The 27,476-nt window shown below is 38.7% G+C and overlaps 1 protein-coding gene across 1 annotated transcript; it reads right to left on the minus strand.

Annotated features, from left to right (window-relative positions):
• Nucleotides 1–18,437: 18,437 nt before the first annotated feature.
• LOC149214224 (G2/mitotic-specific cyclin S13-7-like) lies at nt 18,438–21,979 on the minus strand. Its single transcript, XM_089389335.1, has 9 exons — nt 21,842–21,979; nt 20,575–20,691; nt 20,392–20,481; nt 20,116–20,277; nt 19,857–19,916; nt 19,664–19,762; nt 19,308–19,441; nt 18,947–19,018; nt 18,438–18,708 (listed from the first exon to the last, which is right to left on the minus strand). Exons 1-9 carry the CDS (start codon nt 21,977–21,979, stop codon nt 18,438–18,440), a joined length of 1,143 nt encoding a protein of 380 aa, XP_089245461.1.
• Between the last annotated feature and the right edge of the window lie 5,497 nt (nt 21,980–27,476).

Below are 27,476 nucleotides of genomic sequence, written 5' to 3' on the forward strand. Positions count from 1 at the left end.
ACAAACGGTAAACCTCGGATTAACCATTGTCGAGGAGCCAGGGGTCACTTGTCGGTAAACCTTGGATTATTGTCAAGGAGCCGGCAAGGGGATTGAGCTTGCTACTCTGCCCTTGCGTGCTGTCGGAGTTTAGACTGTTCCCCCAGGTGCATTTGTTGTGGTTGGTAACCTTAGTGACCATTATCTTTAGGATTCTACCGAGGTGACGGTGGAGGGAAGGTCCCATTGTACCTGGAGCAGACGTCGGCTAGACTCACTTGGATTTTCTGGGGGGTTCACTTCACTCGAGACGGTTAAAGTGGAGGAACTTGGTCCAGTCTATTCATTAAGCAGGTTGCTGGGGTAACTGTTCCACCCGCCACTTCTGTACTGAATCCAGCGATGTTGGGCTTCATCACCAACTAGCGCTTTCGGTCTGGAAGGCTACAGTTTGTGCTTGGTTTGACGCTCTAGATTCTTTAGGCGTGTGATTCACATTTGTTTGGTTCTTTAGAGACTTTAGGTGTTTTGATTTGAAATTTTATTTTGTTTTCGTGTGTAGTAGTTAAAAGTTTTAGCTGTGGCGGAATTACCGAGGCAGTCCCGTAGACTTCGGGGCCAGTCTCCTGAAGTTGTTTCTGTGGTCGAATTGTTGAGAAGATCCCGTAGGCTTAGGGGATCACCTCCTCGAGACGACCCAGGTAATCTAGAAGGTTTAAAGGTCCTTGTAACTCCTCCTAGTGGCAGTAGAGTAGGTTCACCTGAAGAAGGGGAATCTTCCTTGGTAGTCCATTCAGATTACCAAGGCTTAGAGACAGGTTATAATCCCGAAGCTGTTACAGTTTCTGAGCTTGTTGGTAGTTTTTCGTCTGCTAGTGATACAGGCGAAGAACCAGAAATATCTGAACCTGTTACTCCGACTTCTAGTGTTCCTGATTCACCGAGAATAGAAAGAATTATCACCGAAAATCTTCCTACTGGTTTGATTTCTATCGAAGAACTTTCTCCAGAGGAAGAAATAGGCGTCTCTAATCTTGAAGATCAACTTACTATTGATCTAAGGGAGCGTGAATCTATCTTTTATAGTCCTCCTAGAAGTACTACTTGGTACCTTTCGTTAACCAATTATTTAGACAACTTTGGGCTAGGTTTTTCTACACCTCGTACTCCTTTTCCACCTGGAGGTATTCACACTCCTGTAAATATGGCTGGTCCGTCGTCCGTGTTTTCTCAAAGTTCTGAATCTTTTTTACATGGCGGTCCTTCTGTTCCCACTGGGTATCAATCTCTTTCTGGTACCTTTGCGGGGGCATCTCCTCAACCCGTTGATCATGGGTTATTAGTTGGAAACAGTGGTAATGTACCATTGGGTGTAGGAGACATTTACATGATGTCAGGTTCAGTTCCCTGGGGGGCAGCCTCAGTTAATGCCTGGGGGGAAACCTCAAGGTACATCATTTGTGTCTGGGGGGCAACCTCAAGGTCAGTACACGCCTATGGGGCAATACATACCTCAAGGTCAACCCCAGCCTCAATATGTACCCCAAGGTCAACCTCAGTATCAATATCAACCTCAAGGATGGCAACCTCAAGGATGGCAACCCCAAGGGTATCAACCCCAAGGGTATCAACCTCAAGGGTACCAACCTCAAGGTCAAGGTCAACCCCAGTATCCGTATTTACCTCAAGGTTATCAACCTCAAGGTCAATACTCAGGTCAAGGTTATCAACCACCTCAAGGTCAATCATATGGTCAAGGTATGGGAACTGCACCTTACAATTATCAATCCTATCCTCAATCCGGCTATGGATCTCAGTATCCTCAACCTGTTACGGGTCAATACCCTGGAATGTTAGTGTGGGATCCGTCACAGGGTCAACAGGTGTTGCAGCCAAGTATACAGTTGGTACCTCAAGCTGGACAACCCGTAGTTTCTGGTCCACCCCAGCAACCGCAACCTGTCCAGTCAAATGTTCAAACTTCTGTAACTTCGGTAGTTACTCAGCCGCCAATTGCACCTAGTACTCCATCTCAAACGGCTGCTGCAACTACCGCCACATCTACCATACTTACTTCTGGAGTATCGACGGCTCCGGTTTCTACTGTCTCTGTAACCACTCCTCAGACATCTTTACCGTTGTCTGGATCTACGATTCAAACCACGGTCCAGATGCCTGCAGGTCAGCCTGGTATAAGTACGGTTGTCACTACTCAACCTCAATTTGTTCACGAACCGTACCAGGGACAGTACCAACCTGGGCAAGCTGTCCAACAACCGGTTTACCAGTATCAACCGTATCCTGGGTACACTTATCAATAACCTCAACAACCCCAGTACTGTCCGGTTAATCCTGGTTTTCCAGGAGGATATAATATCCCAAATGCGACTCCTGTTCCTAGTTATCCTGGATATCCTCCTCCTGGGGCCGGTATTGTGACCCAGAGTTTTAGAGATCCTAACCGGCAGTTACCGTTTATCGCAACTTTGGATTTACCAGACTTGACGCGCCTAACGAACGATCCAATTCAATATCTTCCGTTCTGGCCGCCAATGCCAAATAAGTTGCCCAGCGATATACCCAAGTTCGAAGGTAAGTCTGGAGAGGATCCGTCCAATCACGTGATGACTTACCACCTCTGGTGTGCTTCAAATTCTATCTCGGATGATTCGATCCGCTTACGTCTTTTCCAGCGTACACTCATTGGTCTCGCGGCCAAGTGGTACATTGAGTTACCACGGGCCTCTTTTTACAATTTTAGCCAGTTAGCTACCTCGTTCTTAACTCACTTTCAGTTGCCGGTCAGATACGATAACGGCACGGAGTTATTAACCTCACTAAAACAATCAACGTCCACGTATATTTCTGATCACATTCATGAGTGGAGACGTCGAAGAAGGCTAGTGAAAGTTTTTATCCCGGACCAAATCTTAGCTGAATGGTTTGTTAAATCATTATTACCGAAGATTACTGAAGATGTAGCTAAGGCCGGAGTAGTTACTGAGGAGCAAGTTATTGCTCAGGCGCAATACCTTGACTTAGTTTACACTCAGTCGGGTACGTTACACGAGAAGATTCTGGATCTTCCAAAGTCGAATCAAATCGTTGCTGCTCCTTCGAGATCTCATGCCGCTGATGGTATGATTGGTATCGTGAATACAAAGAGCAAGAAGAAGTCTTCCAAGGCTTCAACTACTCCTATTATCAGTTTGCCCGATTCCCCGACAGGAGAGTCTTCTCCTGAACTTACCGCCGATATTCACGCTGTAGAGTCATCTACGGCCAAATCAAAAAACAGCGGAAAGAAGAAAGGAAAGAAGAAGGCTAAAGCAGACAAGGCTCCGAAGGAGAAAACTGAAAAGTCGGAAACCAATGACGAAAAGCGCAAAGCTCGATATCCTTGTCTTATTTGTGAAGAGGATCATTTTATGAGAGATTGCCCTCATCGGGCCGAGGTTGTGAAAATAGTCAAAGGTTCTCCCACTCCTACTGTGTTAAAAAATCCATTTCCGGAGCAGGAGAATAAGATGATAGGTTCTTCCTCAAATGCCAGTGAAGAACCCATTTTGATGATGTCTCATGTGAGGATTGCGACTCGATCGCAAGATTATGGTAGTAAGAATCCTGTTGATGGTAAGGAAGTAGAATCTTCTCACTCTAACCCATCAACCTCAGCTCCTGGTTCCGATCCACTACAGATCGAGAAACCTAACCCGGACTTAGTAATTAAACCGCCCGCCAAGGGTGTACTTCGAAGGTCTGCTTTCAATCCACATGCGAGAGCAGCCCAGAATTACAACATTGTTGAGGACTTAGCTGTTTCACCCTCAGCAATGTCGGCGTTAGAAGTGCTGCAATCATGCCCAGCACAACGAAAATTACTTTTGTCGGCTATAGGAGCTGTTGATGTTCAGGACCCGAATCTAATAATCTTCGATCTAGAAAATAGTACACCGCGTCTCCCCCATCAAATGGCTTTCCAAATTCCAGTGATAGTAAAAAACAGGCCTATTCATAGGACTGTGATTGATGAGGGAGCTTCTATGTGTATTATGCCGATTCAATGTTGGAGATCCCTTGGTTCTCCTTCGTTGAACCAATCCCCCACCATCCTTAAGGCCTTTGATGGCCGTGGGTTCCGTCCGTTTCGTATTCTACAGGAATTGCCTATAGGGGTAGAAGGTAAAACCCTTAGTCTGGATGTGGAAGTGGTTGATGCCCCTCTAGACTACAACCTTCTTTTGGGTCGAAGTTGGTCATATGCTATGACGGCGGTCGTTTCATCGGTCTTCAGAGTAATTAAGTTTCCACATAACGGTAAGATCGTGACTATTGATCAGCTGACATACTTTTCATCCGACCCAGCCTCTTCAGAGAGTATCCAGCATGTCGGTAAGACGACAATCCCTTATAGGGACGTTGGTGTCGGTTTAGTTAAGGATTCCGGTTTACTGGGAACTTTTCCTCTCCCTCCACTCAGCGTAGAACCTTCATTTGCAACAATTCATATGATTACATCAGAAAACATTATTTATGATGATCCTTGGATTGTCCCATCTGACTCTGAGATAGACTCGTTCGGTGATGCTATGCCTTTGAGTCCATATGAAATTGCTTATGAAGCTTTCATGTCTTTTACCGACTCTCATTCAACCGAGATCGACCCAATGAATGTGGTCAGTGAAGAATCACTTTTCACCTCAACCTTAGAACGGATAGCGTTTCCCGAAGTCGTGTCATCTGACGAACAACTTCGCGAAATCCTAAGTGTAGACAATCTACCATGGGAAGATCTCCATCATAGATCTTCGTTTTTACCTAAGGATGATGCATTTGAAAATGATTTTTCATCTATCTTTACCGCTGAATATGTCAAAGACGCTCAGGATCCAACAAAACACTCTGATTCAGAGTTGAATTTAGGGAATATTTCTCGTACTATTCCCATTGATATTTCAGTGAAGCCCAGAATTGAGGAGAACATTCATATAGGTGCCGCATGTATGGAAGATGAAATCCAAACTTACAAAGCCCTATTCCAAGAATTCCGCGATGTGTTTGCCTGGTCTTACGAGGAAATGCTGGGAATCGATCCTGCCAATGTTTTTCATGAAATAAAGACCTACCCGGATGCTAAACCCGTCCGGCAACGGTTGCGTCAGATTCACCCTCGAAAAGCGGCTGCCATTAAAGCAGAAGTCGAAAAGTTGTTGAAAGCAGGTTTCATTTATCCGATCCCGTTAACGGATTGGGTATCGAATATTTTTCCGGTCAACAAGAAACAAGGAACAATAAGAATCTGTATCGACTATAGGGATATCAATCGAGCTTATCCAAAAGACAACTATCCTACGCCTTATATCGATCAAATTATTGATGATTGTGCCGGAAGTGAAATGCTTTCCTTCATGGATGGTTTTTAGGGCTATAATCAAATCAATATTCTACCTGTCGACCAACCAAAAACGACATTCATTTGTCCATGGGGGACATTCGCTTATTGCTAATTACCTTTTGGGCTTAAGAATGCCAGGGCCACTTTTCAACGGGCAATGTCTTACGCATTTCATGATATGAAGCACATTGTGCAACCGTATCTCGATGATTTCCCTGCTCATTCATTCCATCGAGCTGATCACCTTGTCCACCTACGAGCAATCTTTATGAGGTGTCGGCATTATCGAATTCGGTTGAATCCCCACAAATGTGTTTTCTGTATAGAAACAGGTTGATTGCTGGGATTTGTTGTTTCAAAAGTCGACATTCGCGTCGATCCCTCGAAAGTCGAAGCTATCATCAAATTGCCTCCTCCTTCGAGTTTGCGCCAACTCCAAAGTTTGCAAGGGAAAGCAAACTTTTTACGCCGATTCATCCCAAACTACGCCGAGGTCACTAAAGGTTTTACACAATTGTTGAAACAGAACGTTCAATTCTTTTGGGACGAGATTGCCCAACAATCTTTTGATGCACTTAAACACGCGTTGACCCATGCACCGTTGTTGCATCCTCCCAACTACAACCAGGACTACTTCTTATACCTCGCAGCTTCGCATTCCACCATTGGAATGGTGTTAGTTCAAGAAGATGAATTCGGAGCAGAACATGTGATATATTATCTCAATAGGACCTTAAATCCCACTGAGCTAAAATATTCGCATGTGGAGAAATTGGCCCTGGCAGCCATTCAAGCTGTCCAGCATTTTCATCACTACATTCTTCTCCGTAAAACTACAGTTATTTCGGATTGCAACCCTATGATTTACGTTTTGACAAAACAAATGCTAGGGGGCAAGTACTCTAAATGGAACAATAGCCTATGGTTAGACTACAATTTACAAGAAGGATTGATGTTTAAAGGGGGACAATTATGTATTCCCAACTGCTCTATGCGAGAGAACATTATCCAGGAAAAACACAGCGGGGGTCTGGCTGGACACTTTGGGATAGACAAGACGATTGCTCAGGTATGACATTTCTATTTTTGGCCAAAATTGCAGCGGGATGTGCAGAGGTACGTGAGTAGATGCAAAGTTTTTCAACTGGCAAAGGGTCACAGTCAGAACACTGGTCTTTATTCGCCATTACCTATTCCAAGCTGACCATGGGATTCCGTGAGCATGGATTTTGTTCTAGGTTTGCCTAAGACACAACGGGGTTTCGATTCAGTAATGGTTGTGGTAGACTGATTTTCGAAGATGGCACACTTTGTACCTTGCAAGAAAACCAGTGATGCCACTTATATAGCACATCTTTTTTTTACTGAGATCATTCGGTTGCATGGACTTCCAAGATCCATTATCTCTGACAGGGATGTAAAGTTCACCGGTCATTTTTGGCGAACTCTGTGGAAGAAGTTAAATACCCAGTTACAGTTCAGCTCCGCTTATCATCCGCAGACTGATGGTCAGACGGAAGTGGTCAACAGGAGTCTGGGAAACTTACTTCGGAGTTTAACAGGTGAAAATTCCCGGACGTGGGACCGTGTACTTGCTCAGGCGGAATTCGCATACAACGATTCACCTAATCGCAGCACTGGTTACAGTCCTTTTCAGATTTTGTACGGCATGCATCCACGTGGAGTGCATGAATTAAGAGATTTGGGAAGGCTCGAAAAACGAAGCGCTGATGGAGAAGATTTCGCTCAAGCGATGAGCAATTTACACGAACAGGTCAAGCTGAAATTACAAGACAGCAGTCAAAGGTATAAACAGCGAGCTGATTCAAGGCGTCGGGAAGTTCAGTTCAACGTTGGGGATGAAGTCCTTGCGTATTTACGTAAGGAGAGGTTTCCAAAACGGGAGTACAGCAAATTAAAATTTAAGAAGATCAGTCCCTGTAAAATCATCCGAAAATTTTCTGCGAACGCTTATGAGTTACAGTTGCCACCCGGGATTGGTATTTCTCCCATTTTCAATGTGGCAGATCTGTTCCCGTATGTCGCTGATTCGGAAGATAATACAGTAGCAAAACCACCGCGGGACACCAGTTATGAAGAAAATTCATGGATGAGACAGCTGCCAACGGCACCGCCCCTTGAGATTGAAAGGATTCTGGACACACAGGTAGCTAGGCGCACACGCAGGAAGGAATATCTGTGGTATTTGGTCAAGTGGAAGAACCGTCCAATAGAGGACAGCTCGTGGCTTAACGCAACACAGATACAGAAAGCGGGTTATTCTGTTGACGACCTCATGGAACGGAGCCATGACTTTTTGCCACCCCGGGAGCCTGATGCAGGAGCATCTAGCTCCGAGGAGACGAATGGCCGTTTATTGACTCACGGAAGGAGAACAGAAACCGGACAAAGTTTACGTGCTTAGGTGGACAGGTTATTAAGCTTATGGTTATTTCTTTTAATTATTGTTTGCTTCATTTTTCCTTCAGAAGCTCGTTAGAGGCCACAACATTATAATTGTAAGTTGTTTTAGCTTAGGAGATAATTAGCATTTAGTTACCTCTTAATTAAAAGAAACTGGGTGGCAGTTATAAAATTCTGGTTGAACAGTTCAACTGAAAAAGGGGAAGCAGTTATGCTCTCCATGTATCTAAAAACAGAGAAGAAAACAAAAAAAAGACGCTCCAGCACAAGAGAGACAGACAGCAAAACAAAACCTCTGAAATACAATATTGCCATATATTTTATTTTTGCCAACGAAATAACCTACTGCTGATATTTTCATATGTATGTACAAAATTCTTTCTGTGTGTTCTAAGAATGAGATTGGAACGAATAGCCACTAAACTGTAACAGGAAACGAAGTAACGGAAGGACACCTACAGACACCCATTCGAAATCGAGTCAACAACAGACATTCAACAGACACCCATTGAATCGAAACAACGAAAGAAGCGCTGCGGACATACATCTCCAGCAAGCAAGAGCACAGAACTTTACGGCTGTTGCAAAGACAAACAGGTACCAAGAAATACAACTACTGTTTCATTTTTCCTTTATAAAAATAACACAAACACTGTATGCAGAAAGGGAGGTTAACTTAATAAGATTCGCCACATAACTGTGGATTGTTACAAAGTCACATAAATTACAAACCCCTGAACATTATCAAAATACCAAACGCCTTTTCAAAAACGCGGCCATAAATATTGTTACTTGAGAACAGAGATACAAAAGTCACGAAACGCCAGAAGGGGCACGGCCGACTCATCGCAACAGTCACAGAGCTAACACCTAAACTACCAAACCCTCCATAGTCTACCGTTACATTAAAGACGGAGCAAACCCTACCAGTTTGCAAGCTGAGTCAGGTCCGAGTGGAGCCGAAGGTTGAATGTGACCAAACCCTCGACCGCTAGCCACCAGGACAACCTGCATACAAAGCAGAACGAGGTTAGAACAGAGTTCAGGCAAACCAAAGGTAGATTGATACCAAAAAGGAAAGAAACAGAGATGTGCAGCGAAAGAAACGCATAGTCAAGTCGACAAGGAGACCGGCGGGACCGAACCCGATAACCCTAGCTGAACAAGGAGCAAGAGCCGTGAGAAGTTGCAACAGGAGCAGAAACAGAGTAAATCAGAGAACCATATGTTACCTTCAGAGGCGTGGATGAACTCTACCAACCGAGAGCGCTTAAGTTGCAGCCAATCTGTACAGTGAACACAACTAATTAACAGAACCAGAAGAGACCAGGTGACAGAGAGCGCCCATAAAACCAAAAACTTACCATTACTCACAGAAGAAGACCAGCAAGGTAATGCGCGCCCAAGCAACTCATTAACACAGCAGAGAAAGCCCGAAGGCACAGCAAACCACCAGGAACCGCAACAGAGTAAGACCGAGGACATGGGCAGAGTGTATTGTCCATAGAAAACACCGTGGAGCAGAACCAGGTTCGAGTCCGGAGAACCATCACCAAAAACCATAGAGCGGAACTTGACTGAGCCCGACAGGAAGTAAAATGACCCGAAACACAAAGAGTAGGGTTTAAAAAAGGCGGGAGTCGGATAGACCGGGTGAACCGGCAGGTGGCCATCCCCAACCGGAAAGAAGGGTGGTAATTAATACTTGCAGATTGCAACCGGGTCGAATCTACGGAGATTTGACTTTAAACTATAAAAAGTGATAGTTCACCTACTGAGGGCCTGTAGAGTGACAGCATGGGTTAAGTTATCCACGTCACCCGTAGGGCTGGGCCATTATTTACTCTCATATCTAGGTTTTCCTGTGCCTATAATTACTCAGAATTTTATGACTGTAATTAGAATAAAGCTATTATATTTCATAATTTGGGTAGCGATTTAGTCATCTATTTTTATACGTGTCTTTAACATCTCACACTGCCTTGATTATTAACAAGGACTGCAAGCAGTGGCAATCCCTGCCGATTTAATGGGAGAACCCGACAACGAACCCGACAACGGAGAGTCAAGCAATCAACATTACAAGTATTCTACAAGTGCATCGCATTTAGTATTCTATGGTCTATTCTACAACTATATAGCGTAGTGCTGATAGTATATTTATAATGCTGGTCGTATTTCACTGCAGCAGTCGTATTTCACTGCAGCAGTTCAGTGTCCCGGTTTTGCCATTCATGTTAAAATTTAAATACAACATTTCTGGTATATTCAAGTAAAAGTTTGATACATGAAAATTATATTCAAGGAAAGACATGATTAATGAAAATTATATTCAAGGAAAGACATGATTAATGACTGCTCGTAGACAGCGCAGGTTACAAGGAAAGTTGCAACCTTAGTTGTTCACGCAAAATGGGAAAGCATAAAATAAATTTACAGGAAGTGGTAGTTTTGATTAATGACTGCTCGTAGATAGCGCAGGTTACGAGGAAAGTTGCAACCTTAGTTGTTCACCCAAAATGGGAAAGCATAAAATAAATTTACAGGAAGTGGGAGTTTTGGTTACCTCACAGCCACCCATTTGCACTCATGTTAAAATTTAAATACAACATTTTTGGTATATTCAAATAAAAGTTTAATTTTTAATTTGATTAATAGTAAAGTATGCTTGAAATTTTCATTTGAGATATAAAAATTATATTCCAATAAAGTCATAGATACATGCAAATTATATTTAAATAAAGTCATAATTAATGTAGTAGCAAACATGCTTCAAATAAAGTCATAATTAATGTAGCAAGCATGCTTCAATTTCAGATTTATAAAAATTTGATTTCTTTTTTCTTTTTTGAAAAGAGTTGAAAAGTCAAATACAACTGAGCTAACTGTTTCTCGTAAATTAAATTATAGTTGGACACACATTGTTATTTTACTGTTTCTCGTAAATTAAATTATAGTTGGACACACATTGTTATTTTATGCCCATATTCATCTTGAATTCAAGATATAATACTTGGGATATTAACCATCTTTTCACACAACACTCGGCATCAGGGCTGGAATTTGACGGGCATTTTGCCCGTCATAAGCCTTTTTAAACGTATTTGACGGCTGCAATTTGTCCATGCCCGTTTTCACTGACGTGCCCAGAATAGTTAAAAACGTTTTTTTGACGTTTCAAATTTTTTCCAAAACGTTCTTATACCTAGGTTACAGGGATAGTTCTGTTTCCTTATAATATGGCTATTTCTTATCATCCTCACGTCACCTCACGTCCTAGGTAATTGTATAGTTTCTGTTATCTCACAGCCTGCAGGGCGTCACTGTTTCCTTCCTTTTGCGTGAAACTCTTGGCAATTGTGGAAATTTCAAGAGGGCCGAGGCTGTCAAATTAGCATGTGGGACAGTGGGAGGAACGAAATTAGCATGTGGGAGCAGCCAATGGCAATAGCCATTTTTTCTCAGTCAGAGATTTAGTTTTTTTTTGTAGAGAATGGGCAATTCCCTTTTAGCCGAAGATTTTTCCCTGGATGATTTCGGAGATCTGTGCATGCCCATTGCCACTGCATGGTCTCCCTGTATTTTACCCAACGAATGTGGCCCGTGGGCTTGTTTTCTTTTTACAATCGAGTTCATGATTCACAGTGCAACTGCACACTCTCTCTCAACGCATTGCCGTCGCCCAGCTCAAGATTGGCTCCAGCCTCCAAGGAAACTGCGAGGAAATTACAAATTGTGCTTCAAAGTTCAGGTTAGTGATACTTCAAACAATGTGGGTCTACTGATAAATTTTTAGGAAAACTGATCTGAAATTCTAAACCCAGTCATTTGACAGACAATAGATTACTGATTGTATTTGACATGCAAAAATAAATCATTCTTATTAAATGCATTATACAGTTTAAATCTCAGACACACTGATTCCGTTAAGTTGAAGATATCCTTCATTTAAATGTTATGACAGAAAAAGTTTTTATTCTTGATTCTTTATCATCTCCAACCAGTGTAAGCAGCTTCTTGTTAGGGCTAAGCTCTACGATCAACTACAGTTTTCTCTCTAGCCCTCCCATGTTTCAAGTCTTCCCAAGTCCAACCAATATTCTGCATCCTATGATAGATCATCTGAAATCTCACTCAAGAGTCTAAACATTTCTCTATCAGATTATCATTAATGATAAAATTTTAGAAAAACTGATCTGAAATCCTAAAACCAGTTATCCGACAGAGAAGAGAATCTTAAACATATTTTATAACATGCAAATATAAACCACGTATTATTATTAAATGCAGTATAGATCTCACATACCATGTTTTTGCATCAGTTGAAGACAAATAATTCCCCATTAAATGGAATGAATCTACAAGGAGCACCTTTATTTAAAATTAAAAGAATATTATATTGTGATATACAATCAAATGGATTTGATACAATGTCTTTGACCCCATACTTTGCTTCAGAAGGGATAAAGAAAACATTGATATGCCCGTCAAAATAATGGACAAAGTATGCCTGCTGTCACAAACCCCCTGCTATGCAGATACTCTTTAATCTCAACATATGTTGAAACCTCCATACCATGCCTCCGAGTGAAACATCAACCTATGAAATGCCTTCAACCTACGGTATAAAACTCCAAGCTATAGTGAATGTAGGTGCCCAACAAGGACGGAGTTGAGTTTCAGCCCCACGCTTCAGAAGCTCAAGATCAAAATCAGAATCTGTGAAACTTTAAATTACCTTTATAGTTTGGGGAAATTCTCCTGTGTTCTTTTTCCCCTCACAGCTTTCAAAGAACAACTAAAATGTGATAAAGGGATTGGGCTTGAAAAGGGAGATGAGGTGCTTCGTATTTCAAGTTTTGTATTGGGAAGCAAAAGTGGTCAAATTAGTTGTCCTATCAGGGATTGTGATATACAAAAGAATAAGAAACGGTAAGAGATGTTCCTCTGTACAAATAAGAATTTTGAATTGGGTAATCGAAAGAGGTTAAAGCTCTGATTGGACTAGGAACAAAAGAATAGTAACAAATTTTGAATGAAGTTACTGGGCTAATCTAGATTTCGAAAGAAAATGTATACGAGCCAGCGAGCCAGCGAGAAAGGCTAAAATATGCAAGACTTGGGAGCAATAATATCTCTGTTATAGACATGGGCATCTATCAAATCCTTCATCACATTGTTCTTCATTTGTTTCCCGTACAGTCCTTCCTTTACATATCCGCAGAGCCCGATCCATGGCCTTTCTGTATGGGGTCAATCCCTTGCTCACCTTCAACTTATCCACTATAGTTGCAGCAGCAAAGAGGGCAGTCTCATCCCCACGCAATGCACAAGTAACAGCATCAATAACACCCTCAATTTATTATGAGAACATCACTTTTGAAGGGCAAAATTTTTAATATAACGTTTCTTGAGGGGAAGCATAAGGACCTAAAACGTCAAAAAAAAATTGTATGACGGGTAAAGAGAAATCCAAATTCCAACCCTGCTCGGCATATTAACCCCATATTAACCCTATTAGGCAAAATCCATTAGAATTATTGCACATCAAGTCGGCATATTAACCCTATTAGGCAAAATCCATTAGAATTATTGCACATCAAGTCGACTGGAGATATAACAAGGTTATCGGATGGGGAAAAGCTGAAGTGCGCTGTAAAATAGGGGGCATGTTTATTAATTCATTCTTGGGCGGAATAGGGGCATGTTTATTAATTCATTCTTGCATTCCGCCCATCAGACAATCAAGAAACATGGTTCGCATCAAACTCTACAATAATGATCAATTACACAGGATGTGGGAGAGTTTATTAATTCGTTCTTGCATTGCCGCCAATCAGAGAATCCAGAAACATAGTTCGCATCAAACTCTACAATGATGATTAATTGCACAGGATGTGGGAGATCGCATCAAAACTCTACCATGATGATTAATTGCACAGGATGTGGGAGATTGGTAGCTTGAGAGAAGTATAGTGAAGGTACATAATAATTATATTTTTAGAATTTTTTCTTCATCAAACTCTACCATGATGATTAATTGCACAGGATGTGGGAGATTGGTACCTTAAGAGAAGTATAGTGAAGGTACAGAATAATTATATTTTTAGAATTTATTCTTTTGAAAGAGAAAACGTACCCGTTTTTCAGAAAGCAAATGTATATGAGGTAGTTTCAATTGTTTACCACTTAATTTCATTGTAAATGGACACTTTTTTGTGGGTTGGGGAGTTTCTACTGTATGTGAGAATGGGTGGATATGCTAATTATATGCGTGGTTATTTATTGTGTTGACTGAGATGCTTCCTTCGGTGTTGGTGCCGTTGATATTACTGTTGCTGTGACCTACGCCGCTGGGTTATGAGCAGTGTAAAACGGAACTTTTTGCAAGCGAAATGGGTTATGAACAGTGTAGAACGGAACTAAATCGCTGAATAGTTTTTTGCAAGCGAAACCGCTTTATGGAAAGCCGGGACCTTAATTGAGAAGGTGTGGGGCACCCTTGGAGTGCTCCGTTAGTTGATTGTTGTTCTCAATTGAATTACGTGAAGCCTTTTGCATCAAATCCTCCTCCTTCATTTATAGGCAAAATAAAAACAATTATATTTCTTTCAGTTGTAGGATGGTTTAGTGTGATTCTTCTAAAAAGGAGTTCGAAGACTACTCGTAAATATTGATACAATGTGCAAAAAATGGAATAGATGCAAGTAAAAATTAAAAAATAAAATAAATGTAAATTGGAAACTTTTAAATAGTTTGAAATAAAAAAATTTAGTGTTATTTTATATAAAAGGATATCTCTCTAGCGATCTTGCAAATACTTTCAGGGTAGCCGTGCTATTAACCAGAAGGTGAAACTATGTTTTTACTGAGTCATGGAACTATCTTTGACACATGGTCTTTTGTGCATCGTTCTCAGCAACCTTGAACCTTCAACAATATGATGATAAAATTAATCATGTTGAACAATCTGTCTTCACATATCTACATCTTTTAGTGAAAGCTTGTTACTGCAATTCTGTGATAACCATATTACCCTGATCCCAAACTGTTTTTCTTGGGATCTCAATCCAGTTGCCTACCATCTCTGTAATCTTCGACTCTCAATCCACCGAATTCAGGTGAGTAATCTTCATGGCATTGGTTTCTGTTGTCAAACCCTTCCAATTTTTTTGTGCTTCAATCAAATACAAAATTCCCTGAACTTATCAATTAACCTTTCCTTGTTGTTAGTTCCAGGTGATTTTTATTTCGAAACATTACTAAAATCTAGTATCAAAATAAAAATATCATATAAAATTCAAAATCTAGATATGCTGAGCTATGTCTCGCTGAACTTATGTGAACTACATACATCATAATAAAAATATTATATAATATTCAAAATCTAGATATCCTGAGCTATGTCTCGTTGAACTTATGTGAATTACATATTTCGAAAATATGTTACAAGACAAATAATATGTTACAAGAGAAATGTAAAGAAAAATAAGGTGAACCATTAACTTCCCCCTAATTGTAAAATTCCAAAATATTACCTAAATAAAATATTCCCCCAATTAACTTGTAAGCTCCATTTTATTATGTGCCTTTTCACACCAGTCTTTACCTAAATAATCCCAACATTTTATAATAGGTCTAGCAGTCAGAAATGACTTCAAAACAACTTTGAAATAAAAACGACTTCAAAGCCCTCACCAAAAACATTAAATAATGTGCTCATAACATATATGCGGCTACCCTGTCTTCCAAAACAAAATAGAGTAGAGGCGTAACATATAACATAAAATAAAGAGATTCATAAAATAGATTTTGCGTTCTTTCTGAAGATCTGGATTCGGGTTCCCGTCTCACTCATAAAGAAGTATATGAGACACTCGCACCTGTGCATAATGATAGACATAATGAACAACTCATTGAAACAGGGCTAGTTCTCACTTGTTCATGCAGAATAGGGGATTTGATTTCCCCACCCTTTCTAGCGATAAGATTGCTTCTGAACTACACCAAATTCAGTGGCATAAATTCAGGTTATTTTCCTGCTTCTGTCCCTCGAAGAACTGCTCCAAGTCGGTGCAAAAGTTGGCCAAAACAAAAACTGAAAGTTTCAAAAAAAAATTGAGGGTCAATCCTGTATCTAGCAGCAGCCGCCGTGAAGTTCTCAAAAGTCCCTTTTTCCAATTTCTTGTTCCTCGACAACATGAACATATCTTCATCAATGTCGTTGTAAAGATCCTGGTACACTAGCGCCGCCTTGTAGTTGGCGTAAAGATCCTCGTACACTAGCGCCGCCTTGTAGTTACCGTAAAGATCCTCGTACACTAGCGTCGCCTCTAGCTTTCAGCGACGGAGCTCTCCAGGCCAATGATCCAATAAGTAACCAGCGGAGGCCGGCCCCAACTCGAACACGGTTATCCAGCTTCCACAATCTACCCAACTCAGCCACGATTAGCTTCCACGATGTACACGGTTATCCTGCATCCAGCTTGCAGAATGCAACCAATTCAACTAACAAGGTCAACCCAATTCAACTAACAAGGTAAGCCCCAATTCAACTAACAAGGTCAACCCAATTCAACTAACAAGGTAACCTTAGATAAGCCTCTGCAATTTCCCTCATCTTCATCAACACCATTTCATCATCTTCATCAACACCATTGATGAGATCTCTTGGTACTTCTCGGACAAGAAACTACTCTTAGCTTTAGTAATTAACAATTATAGTTACTTTGTCACCAGCTAACTGGCCACCATGCAAACAGCCACATGCCACAACATGTAAATCGTCATAAACAGATGTCTGACAGAGGGGACGGATGGCTCCAATAAGCCACAGGTATAGCGTTGAAACTTTAATGCATTTTTGAAATTTCAAAGTGATTATCCTAAGTTTCATCAAAATATGCATTTTTTAAATTTCAAACCGATTTCCTAAGTCTCATCAAAATCATGCAGTCTCCCCGCCCATAAGAGGTGCACGCTGAAAATTTGGGTAAAAGTTTGTTTGCAAGCATATTTTTTTTTAAACATTGGTTAAAACATAAAATGTATTAGTTGGTCGAGGCCATTTAATATTACGTCAGCGTGTATCGATCACAAGCAGGAACGATTATCCTAAGTTTCATCATGATTCTTATCCTAAGTTTCATCAAAATCATGCAGTTTCCTCGGCGATAAGAGGTGCACGCTGAAAGTTTGGATAAAAGTTTGTTTGCAAACGTGTTTAAAAAAGTTTGTTTGCAAACGTATTTCTTTTTAAACATTGGTTAAAACATAAAATGTATTAGTTGGTCGAGGCTATTTAATATTATGTCAGCGTGTATCGATCACATTATCGATCACAATAGTCCCTGCTATGCCGACTGCAGGGACTAATAAGACTAACCAAGTAGATAACCCAAATAACGCTTTTATGAAAATAATAAGATCTATAATTGATTCTATTCTTAAGAATATATTCGTTTGTCTCATTAAATCCAAACACATATATTCACATGATAAAATAGGCAACTCTGGGGTCTGACTTCTAATCAATGATTATTATCGAATATAGTCGTTTCTACATAATAACCAAACCTATAGAAATTTGAAAGAAAATAAGAGGTATTACAAATAAACAATGAGGGCACACAAATATCTGTAATACTATTAAGATATGGACGTCCCTTATCTATAGTTCTTGGGAAAATAACTTATTCAAAGGTAACCTATTCATATTAATTACAATAATTAATAATAGGAAGAAATCTCTCACATGATTTTTGCAATTTAGAAAATGCAACCAAGTTTCACATTTCAATATTAGGTTTTAATATTAGATTTTAGGTTATATTAATATTATGTTAAGGTTTCTTAATATTAGATTTAATATTACTTTAAATATTAAGCTTAATTATATTGACACTACTACATGTAGGGGGGTTTTAAGACAATATTTAAGACAATATATGAGTCAATTGTCTTAACCTAAGACAAAAAGAAACTTGTGTATTGTCTTAAATATTGTCTCTAAGTGGGTGTCTCAAAATGTAATGTCTCAAAAATTTGTCTCTATAAAGACAATATAGAACATATATTATTATTGTCTTTATAAAGACAAGAATTATTGTCTATTAAGAGACAATTTGATTTGTCTCTCTAGAGACAATTTCATTTGTCTCTTTAGAGACAATTACATTTTTGTCTTTTTAGAGACAATTCCATAATTCAAACTATTGTCTCTCTAGAGACAATATAAAAAATTATTTAAAAAAAAATAAATGTCCATAATTCAAACTATTGTCTCTTTAGAGACAATATAAAAAATTATTTAAAAATAAATAAATGTCCATAATTCAAACTATTGTCTCTCTAGAGACAATATAAAAAATTATTTAAAAAAAAAAAATGTCCATAATTCAAACTATTGTCTCTCTAGAGACAATATAAAAAATTATTTAAAAAAATAAATAAATAAAATCATTTTGAATGTCTGCTAGTCATGCCTTCCATTATGTCTATTGATCCGAATAATTTTCTTAGCCTGAATAGAAGATTCTTCAACCATGCTTCTGTATTCTGTTCTATAACCACGAGGCCTCTTGTTTTGGCCCCATTGTAGGAGAAGATCTCCTCGTTTTGCAACACAATGCCTTGAGGGCTAGTTTTCTTGGCTAGTCTTTCTATCTTCACTCTTCTCACGGAACGGTTCCGGAATGGAGTTTACGTATTCGAGAGCTTTCTGGTGGTTCCCGTTGCTGCTTGTCGATGACCCTCCTTTTGTCCTTACTGTCTTTCCTTCCAAAAGGGTACTGGGATGGATCCCATTTAAAATCCTTCCATTCTCGAGGTTTTCTTCCTTCTTGCATAGTTTCACGTGTGTCTTTTTTTCATTACTCATCGGCATAGAATCCGTGCTAGCCCCTTGATATCTGCACAGAGGAATCACGGGCATAACATAAATTTTTGGCCACAGATTTAGTTTGCAGGTTGAACAGGACAAAATATATGCAACAGAGCTTCATTTTAGAACATATAGGCCACCTTCAATTAGACTCCAAAAGTAAATCTGGTGCACATATTCATCAGTTGTTGGAACTGCAATTGTCTTCAGCAGATAACTTGGCAGGGCTTAAAAAAGCAACATAGCCAAAAAATGGATCTGAATACTTCTTATGAACAGCTCTCAGCTTATTTCCTCTCGCATTTAGGTGAAAATCAACCATGAAATATGCACATTCCCTGGAACAATGCACATAAATGTTATTACCTCAATGTACAGAGTTAAAAAAATGTGCGTACGCCTCCAGACGCTTAGTATGCATGTTAGTATTAGATAAAGATTCAATTCAGAGAGGGTGTTAGTAGCTGAGTTCCAACATATAGTTGATCAAGACAAAATGTTCTCACCGTAGCTGATCAACAATGCCTGCCTGTAATTGATGAAGAAATCTAAAATGTCCAGGAGTAGGATTTCTTTAGAAGGGTAAAATCACTAAAAGCATGATGCTTTAAAAATTTTAAGGATTACTTCAGGTCTGCTTTAGAGTAGCCTGCATGAAGGGTAAGTGTTTTGTTCCAACATGGATCCTTCCTCAAAGTGCATCGAGTAGTGTAGACAGCAGCAACAGTAAGCATTGATGGACTGTACTTGCTCATTATGTACTGAAGCAAACACAGTTCAACCAAGAAGAATGCCAGATTTTACATCTGAATAATAGATAGTACAAATTGTCAGTACAACAGGGTAATATTAGGAATACAATGAAGAAAATTAATTTAAAACATGAATGCTAGATTTTATGAGACATTTTCTAAAGTAGATTTGATCAATGCCACACAGGCTGCTTTCAACAATATAAAAAGTGGTGTCATTCAAAACTTTACCACTTTGTTGGAATCAAGTGCCTTTAGAAACCTGAGGAGGAATACATATGGAGTGGGAACTGTAAGCTTGAAGTTTAGTTGCTTTAATATCGTAGACTCCTGCGAAGAGTTATTATCAATTGATCAGTCAATGTGAATGTTTGGAGACTATGTTGCAATCAATGACAAAGAATTATCAGTTAGAGCTAATTACCATGTCCACTATCTGTTCTGACGTGCATTCATTTGGGAAGATGCGGATGAAGTAATTGACCTGTAGCCAAGTATAAACCAACTCTTATCAATATTGTGTTACCTATTATAATATAATTCTTGTGCTGATTCCAACATAAATCGTAATCTTCTGTAGGAGTAGATATTGTCGGTGTATGTACTTTTATATAGCCAACAAAGTGTTCTTTTAATTAGATATATACACATCCTTTCTTACAGATGTCAGCAAGTCATCCTACCTGTGGAGGACAGACTTCTTCATATTTGCTAACTATAAACATTGCAGTGATAGCAAGTAATGGAAAATTCTTCCTTGCAATACTCTGAATAGAAAGATATCTGTCAATGATGTTCACAGTGAGATACAACGTCTCTAGCATTAATTCCAATTCCAGATGCACCTGAAAATTTTAAGATTTTGATGTCAGGCCTAAGAGATAGACCATATAAATCTCTTTTAGATCTAAGTTTGACAACAAATGGAAGTTGGAACTAGCATAGGAACAAAGTTGTACCTCCACCAACCAATCAATCACGACTGCCCTCATCTTTGCGTTGATTTTAACCTGTTTTCTCATATAATATGGAGGTACACAACTCACGTCCTGGGCATACATGAATGCCAAATTTTAGTTAAGGAAAATAAAACTTTACCTTCACCCTAACAAGAAATTGCAATCATTGACAGAGAAACATACCTCAATTGTCCCGTAGAATTTGTATATATCTTCAACGTAATCAACAACTGCCAATTGGTTTTCAATGTTTCCATCGTCAATGCTAGGAAGCACCTGATGGGAATCCCTGAATGCATCCTAAAATACATTCATCAAGATTATTAATCATTTTCAGCCGACTTACATCATAAATAAACACAACACTAACTTGAGGCTATCAAGATAACTAATCATTTTCATCCAACTTAGAACATGACTAAACACAAAGCTATCTTAAGGTTATAAAACTTGCTAGTAATTTGGAGTGGAAGGGGTTGGGCTGCAGCTGCTACAAGTTCTGCCTCGTACCTGACAACATAAAAGATTTTAAGCCAAAGTTTCAATCTTTTAGAAATGGAACAAATTATTTCAATAAAAGTTAACAAAAGGTAATAAGAAAATAACATTCTACTTACTACACTAGTTGACAGGGCAACTCAAATATTATGGCAGTGGTTTCGGAAGTGATATTAGAAGATTCTACAAAAAAATTGAAATAAAGGCAAACTTTTGACGATAATTATCACCATGTCATCTTCAATTACCACTTGTCCATATTAGGTCCATAATGTCTTTCAATTTCACCAATTGATCTTAAATCAATTCCCTTCCCTTCATTTGCATTAAAACCATCCTTTCAAGGCAATAAGCTCAAACTTCTCAGAATTTTTATGCATCCGTTGTACCCTTGTCCATACTGAGATGCATCTTGCACTACAGAAGCATTTGACAATGATCGACATATTAATAACCACTACTGTGTCTTGAATTTTGTAGTGAAATTCTTCCCACTCAATGAGGATATTGAATTCAGGTACTAAAAATTCATTTAGATCCAACTGCCTAAAGGCTTTCCTATTTGATTTTATATTGCTTCTATGTGCTGAAATTATGTCCAATAAACTTCTAATTGAACTCCATGAAATTACTAAGGGTACTTATTTATGCCATTTTTTCATGGCTTTTAACTCTCTGTAGATGCCTTTTACAACATCCTTGAAGCCCTTTTCCAACGCTGATACAGCCTACTACAACTTACCTAGCCTCTGTTTCTCACTATTATTTCCTATTACAAATCACCCAGCCTCTGTTTCTCATTGGCTAAGGTTTGTTACAAACTGCTCAACCTTTCTTTCTTCCTACCCGAGACTGTTCTAGGTTATCTGTCTGACTTTTATTTATTGCTAATCAAGGTCGATGACAAACTTCTCAAGATTGTCATTGAAGAGCCTGAATGCATAGTACATACCCACGTTGCTTGAGTGTTTGCAATTAACACCAGGGGCCTGTGGTCCTGTGCAACCCTACTCACGCTTGTTGAGAGTTTCCTATTGTTGCCCAAGGCCTGTACAGTCCTTCTGACACCTCTAAAAGAGTTCCCAGACATTTTTTTCATTATCTTTGAAATGTATGCAATTATTTTTCTTGTATATGACTTGTTACAGCCCTACCCACAACTTGGTATCACTGCCACAACTTGGTATCACTGCAATGAACAACTACCTCAAGAAGCTTGCATGTTGTTAATGTGATGTACACAAGCCTGAAGAAATATGTTTATTGTAGTACGTAAGCCCTGGTTCTGTGATTGGTGTTGTTGTGGCAATTCTATAGCTTTTACTACACTTCTATAGTGATTTGTGGATGAATAAATACTATTTTTTCCTAGAAAAATAGTAATAGTAATTTTATGTTGACCCATCAAATATTAAATCACAGCATTAACTGACAAATAAAAATTCAAAACTAACTGCAAACCAACTTCAGGATGTGATGTCTTCATCTTAGTGTTTGCTTGACTCTTCATTGTTGTACACATGCCAACCAATCCTTTGGTCATGCTACCCTTTCTCCAATATGTTGTAAATGCATAAAACAATCACAGAAAACTAAAAGCACCAACAATGAAACAGGGAATACCTAAAGACGAGACAAATTACCATTTTAAAAAATCATTATATATGTCCAAATCAAAGTGACTCTTCACATTGCCAAGTGACACTTCATATTCCACTAACCTAAGCCTAATCAAAAGCAACTTAAACTAATCTAACTCATTACATAACAACAAAGCTAAGTCACATGGTTTGGGTTCAAGTATGGGTTTGGCAATGATTAGGTTTAGTTCAAATTCGAATTTTTTGATGAAGTTCAGATGATGTTCGCAATTAGATTCATCTATATATATATATATATATATATATATATATATATATATATATATATATATATATATATATATATATATATATATATATAAAGTTTAAAATGAAATATAGGATAAAATACCAAGACATCAACATCAATAAACATACAAAATGCTCTCACGAACATGGAAATTGCAAGGATATATTACAAGCTTGAGTTGTGAAATGACGTTATGAGTTTTAATCTATGGACTTGGTCAATGATCATGAGGTTTGATGAGGTTCGCCAAAGCTCGAAAAAAATTAAAGTTTTCCAAACCTTAAAAAAAATTAAGGTTCGCCAAAATTCAAACCCCAAGGTTGAAGTTCAACGAATTTTGTGACATAGCAGCAAAGTACCATTGTGGTACCATGTACTTTATAAATGTGCGTGACTAAAGTACACCCTAAAGTCTATATGACCATCACGCAAACTTTATCATCTGTATTGAAAACAATTAATCTAACCTTTCTTGGTCCACAAAATTATTTCACCTTAAGGTTAATATAATTATAATTTCACACAACCCTAGTTGATTTATGCACACCATTATGTAAACAATGCAACAAGTTTGATTTCTCCTAAAGGTGTTAACCAAATCCTACTAATAAATTTGAATAGACAACTTTGTAAAAGTTAAAATGGAACTATAGGTAAGGCCATGTTCTTGTGCACAAGAAGTTGAAAGTCAGAAAATGTATGCTTCAAGTAGCACACTTCATTAGAAAATGCCCAAAGAAATGAGTGGTAGCATGACTTTTGTTGAGCAGAGCATCACAAGGAGATTTATATCCAATATACCAGCCAAAAAAATATTGATATGCAAATCACTAGATGGTTGGTTCAATTCTATTCATGATCATTGTGAATCGTGATTGCTAAGGTTGGTCGTCTAAGCGTTCTAATTAGTATCATGAAGATGACATGCGGGACTCTGAATTTGCTTTGAGGATGGGGAGAAATGTTCCAAGGGCCTTTCTAATATATACCGTCTAATTTTGTGGTATAATTGTCAAATCATCATCGGATTATTCTTTTGACGAGTGCAATCATGCAATGACCAGTAAAGTTTTCAAATTAGCATAAATTGTTGAAAGAGGGAGAAATATGATGGCTTCTTTGTGCGTAGTGCCTATCCTTTTGTGTCCTTCTCTAGCTCGGATTTGCTCTTGCCAATCTACCTGTGTATCCATCTCTATCTACCTATCCATCCATCCATCCATTCAACTATATACATGTCTGGATATACATATGTAAGCCTGCAGATCTATGTTTTATAGTGTGTCCTCTCCTAAAATTTGGGATATGCGTGCACATTGCATTTATAGGATGTGCCTTGGGAATTATGTATCAATTTTGACTTTTTCTCCATCTCATTTGCAAGGATAAAAGATATATCAAACTAGTTAACATTAAATAACAAGGACTTGACAATTACTGTACAATAAATAAACCATGCTCATCCTGATTCAGGGACCAAATAAATTCCCTGGTCCATTAAATCAGAGAAACATACACCAGAGAAAGTTTAGGAAAACAAAAATATTTGATAATACAAAAAATTACAAGCTACACAGGCAGCATCCTCAAAGCTTCCAGCGCTCTAGTTGCACCTCTGCTTCAGTTAGGTCTTTCTGAGCTTTCTTCCTACGATAAAATATTGGGCAGTCATGACTGCAATAAGGATAGGACATCAATGTAAGTATAAAAGAGATAGTAATTGTAAAAAAAAAAAAAAACATCCTATTAATTAAAAACAAATACATGATCACACAAATGTTACAAAATACATCCATAATGTAAATTTAAATCATGTTATGAAAATGTAATACTTGAAATATAACATTCAAAAACCTTGTGCAAAGAACATCTTGGTGCAGAGAGCCTTGGCACCACTGACATTGTGTCCATAGTTTACCAAAGAGCATTTCTAATTCCCTCACTGACATTGATCAAATATTATTGTCATATGATAGAAAATCTAGGTGAGAACAATAGGCAGAAGGTCTACTTTAAATTATCCAAATAAAGAGTAATGGTATTAGAATACCAGCTTACCATTTGCAACTGTTTTCTAATACAACTCTGCTTCTCTTCCTTTGCAATGTGAACAAAGTGTCTGATCTTCTTTGATGCAATGGCAACATGAAATCATGTAACATCATGAATTTCAGTATGAAGCAACCTAACCAGACATTCTTATTATAAGAAAGCTAGACAATTTCTTACCAGGAGAGTAGGTATGGAATCATGCAACCTCATAGATTTTTCCACATCAAAAAGATGAACCCTAGTAGCTGTTACACTAAAAAATGTCACCATGACTATTCACAGTTAGGATGGCTCTATCAACAGTCATGCTACCCTCTTAGGCAAGTCTTATGCCTCTGCTCTCCATGTCAAACTCCAAAAAGAGAGAAAGTCTTTCTAAATGTATTTATCTCTGGGGACGCAGGTTCTCTCAACCTTACCTACGGGGACGCACCCAATGTTCACAAAATCTGCGTCTTTGGACGCTCTGTATGTAAAGGTGCAGGTGCGTCCCCCTGAAAAGGTTAAAACGCGCAAGTTTCATCTTTAAAAAGTCCCTTGTGGTCATTTCTAGAGCATTCTAGAAGGTTGTTCGACGTGTATTGAGCGCCTCCAGATGGTTCATGCACTCCTACCAAAGAGGAACTTATCCCATCAATAGGGGAGCTATCCCATCCAAAGAGGGGATTATCCCATTGATGGTGGACCTGATTAACTTCCTCTTGAGCACTATAAATACAGGCATTGGGCCAGAAGGAGAAGAGGTCGAAAGCTATACATTTCTAAGGGTAAATGCTGCAGGAATTAGGACTCCCATTTAGAAGCTTGTGAGGAGAGATTGCCATCTTTGCTTTTTCTATTTGGAAGTGGGTGAGCTTTGTCAAAGTAAAGGAGAACTCTTGATGGACCCTGGGAGGGACTTGCACAACACCAAGGCTCAGGTTGTATTCGTTCCTTTTGTTACCTATTAATGCAAATGAGTCCATTCTTCTCAATAACTTGTTATTTATGAGTTGTTTCATGTACTCCTTGGTCTATGTGTTAAATATGTTTTATTCTATGAGATTATCAAGTGCTATTTAATCGTTTGATTGTTAGTGTATGCAGGTTTCAAAGTGAAGGAGGAGCTCATCCGGATCAGTGGAGCTAGACTGCTACAACATCGTTGGATTACAGGTAGTATCTAAACACTTGATTTCCCATATAGTAAATGCATGTTTAGAGAAGGATTGCTCTTGTTTGTCTTGTTTGTCACTAGAGAGTCTTAGGCTCCTAGGGAGGTTGGTTGTGTCCGCACAATCGACTCTTTCCGCCTGACAAATTGGCGACTCCGCTAGGGATTCCATTGATGTGAAAAGTCTTTTCCTTTGTGTGAACTTTGCTCTGAGAAAATTGGTTTATTTTTCTGGTTTTGGCTCTGTGACTTTGTTTTTGGGTGGGTTAGCTTAGGATTATATTCATTTTGGTTTTTCTTGAGTTTTTCAGTAGGACGCACCCTCTGAGTGTTGCACAGTGCGTCCCTGGACGCACTGTCGCTATGTGCACAGAGCGGGCCCGCACCTGTGCTAACGGGTCGCCTGCGTCCCCTGCTAAAATTTGAGAAAATTCCATTTTTTGCATTTTTACTCTTAGATTTTGTTTTTTCTTAGTTTTTACTGCCCAGATTCATTAGTCCCTTGTCAAAAATCTTCACCTGAACTTGTTTCGATAGCATTGAGTGTTTTAGTGGATTTCATCGAAGTTTAAGACCTAGGGTTTGATTTTTGAGTAGGTCTTGTAGTGACTTTGGCGGTAGAAGTTGTCAAGCCTTAGATCTCTCTGGTTTTGTCAGCATTCTAAGAAGTCAGACCTGTCCTAAAGTCTACCTGTGAGAGCAACTTACCATTGAGTTGTCTCTTTGGGCAAATTTCGAAGTGCTTGTTGATTAAGTCTTGAATTCCATTTTACGAAAAGAACAAAAAGATTTGAGTTTTGTTTTGACTAGTCTTTTGATTCTGCATTAGCTGGTCCTTGATTTGGTTTTGGTCAAGTAAAACAACCTAGAATCATCTTTGTGAGCTTTTGCCTTGTTAGGTTTGCTTAGAGTAATTTCCCTTTTGATTTGCTTGTGAGTCAAGTTTTCATAGATTTTGTAGCTTTTGAGATTGTTTTTGTTAAGATAGGTTTATATGCTTTATTAAAAAGAGAAAATACAAAAAACATCTCCTTTGAAAAGTTTTGTTTCAAGTAGCTTTGAAAAGTTTTGAAAGAAAAAGAGTTTTTTCGTGCACGTAAGGAGTGGTCATGTTTGTATGCTTGGAAAGATAAAGAGAATTGTTTCTTTGATTGTCTTTTCTAAGGAAGTGGTTTTCTATAAAATTTGCATCTCTCAACTCTCTTAGTTAAGAATTTCATTGAAAAAGGAAAGTAGCGTAAATCATCTTAGGTGCATCTTTGTAGTGGTTTGAGTCGAGTCTACACACCATTGGTTTCACTTCCGCTACCTTTTGTCTTTAAAGAAAAACCATAAAATTAACGCTTAAAGTAAAATCGACGTAGTAACTTTTATTTACTAGGGCTCTGAAACACCAATTTAGATCAGGCTAGTGTCTTGGAGTAGGTGAGTAATTAACTCTCCAAGACAACAAAACCAAACAAGTAGCTTATCTTGTGATAGAATAAATCCA

The sequence above is a fragment of the Pinus tabuliformis genome, chromosome 1_1, assembly GCF_031772625.1.
Source record: "Pinus tabuliformis cultivar Carrire ecotype Pingquan chromosome 1_1, CPIR1, whole genome shotgun sequence".
Taxonomy (NCBI): domain Eukaryota; kingdom Viridiplantae; phylum Streptophyta; class Pinopsida; order Pinales; family Pinaceae; genus Pinus; species Pinus tabuliformis.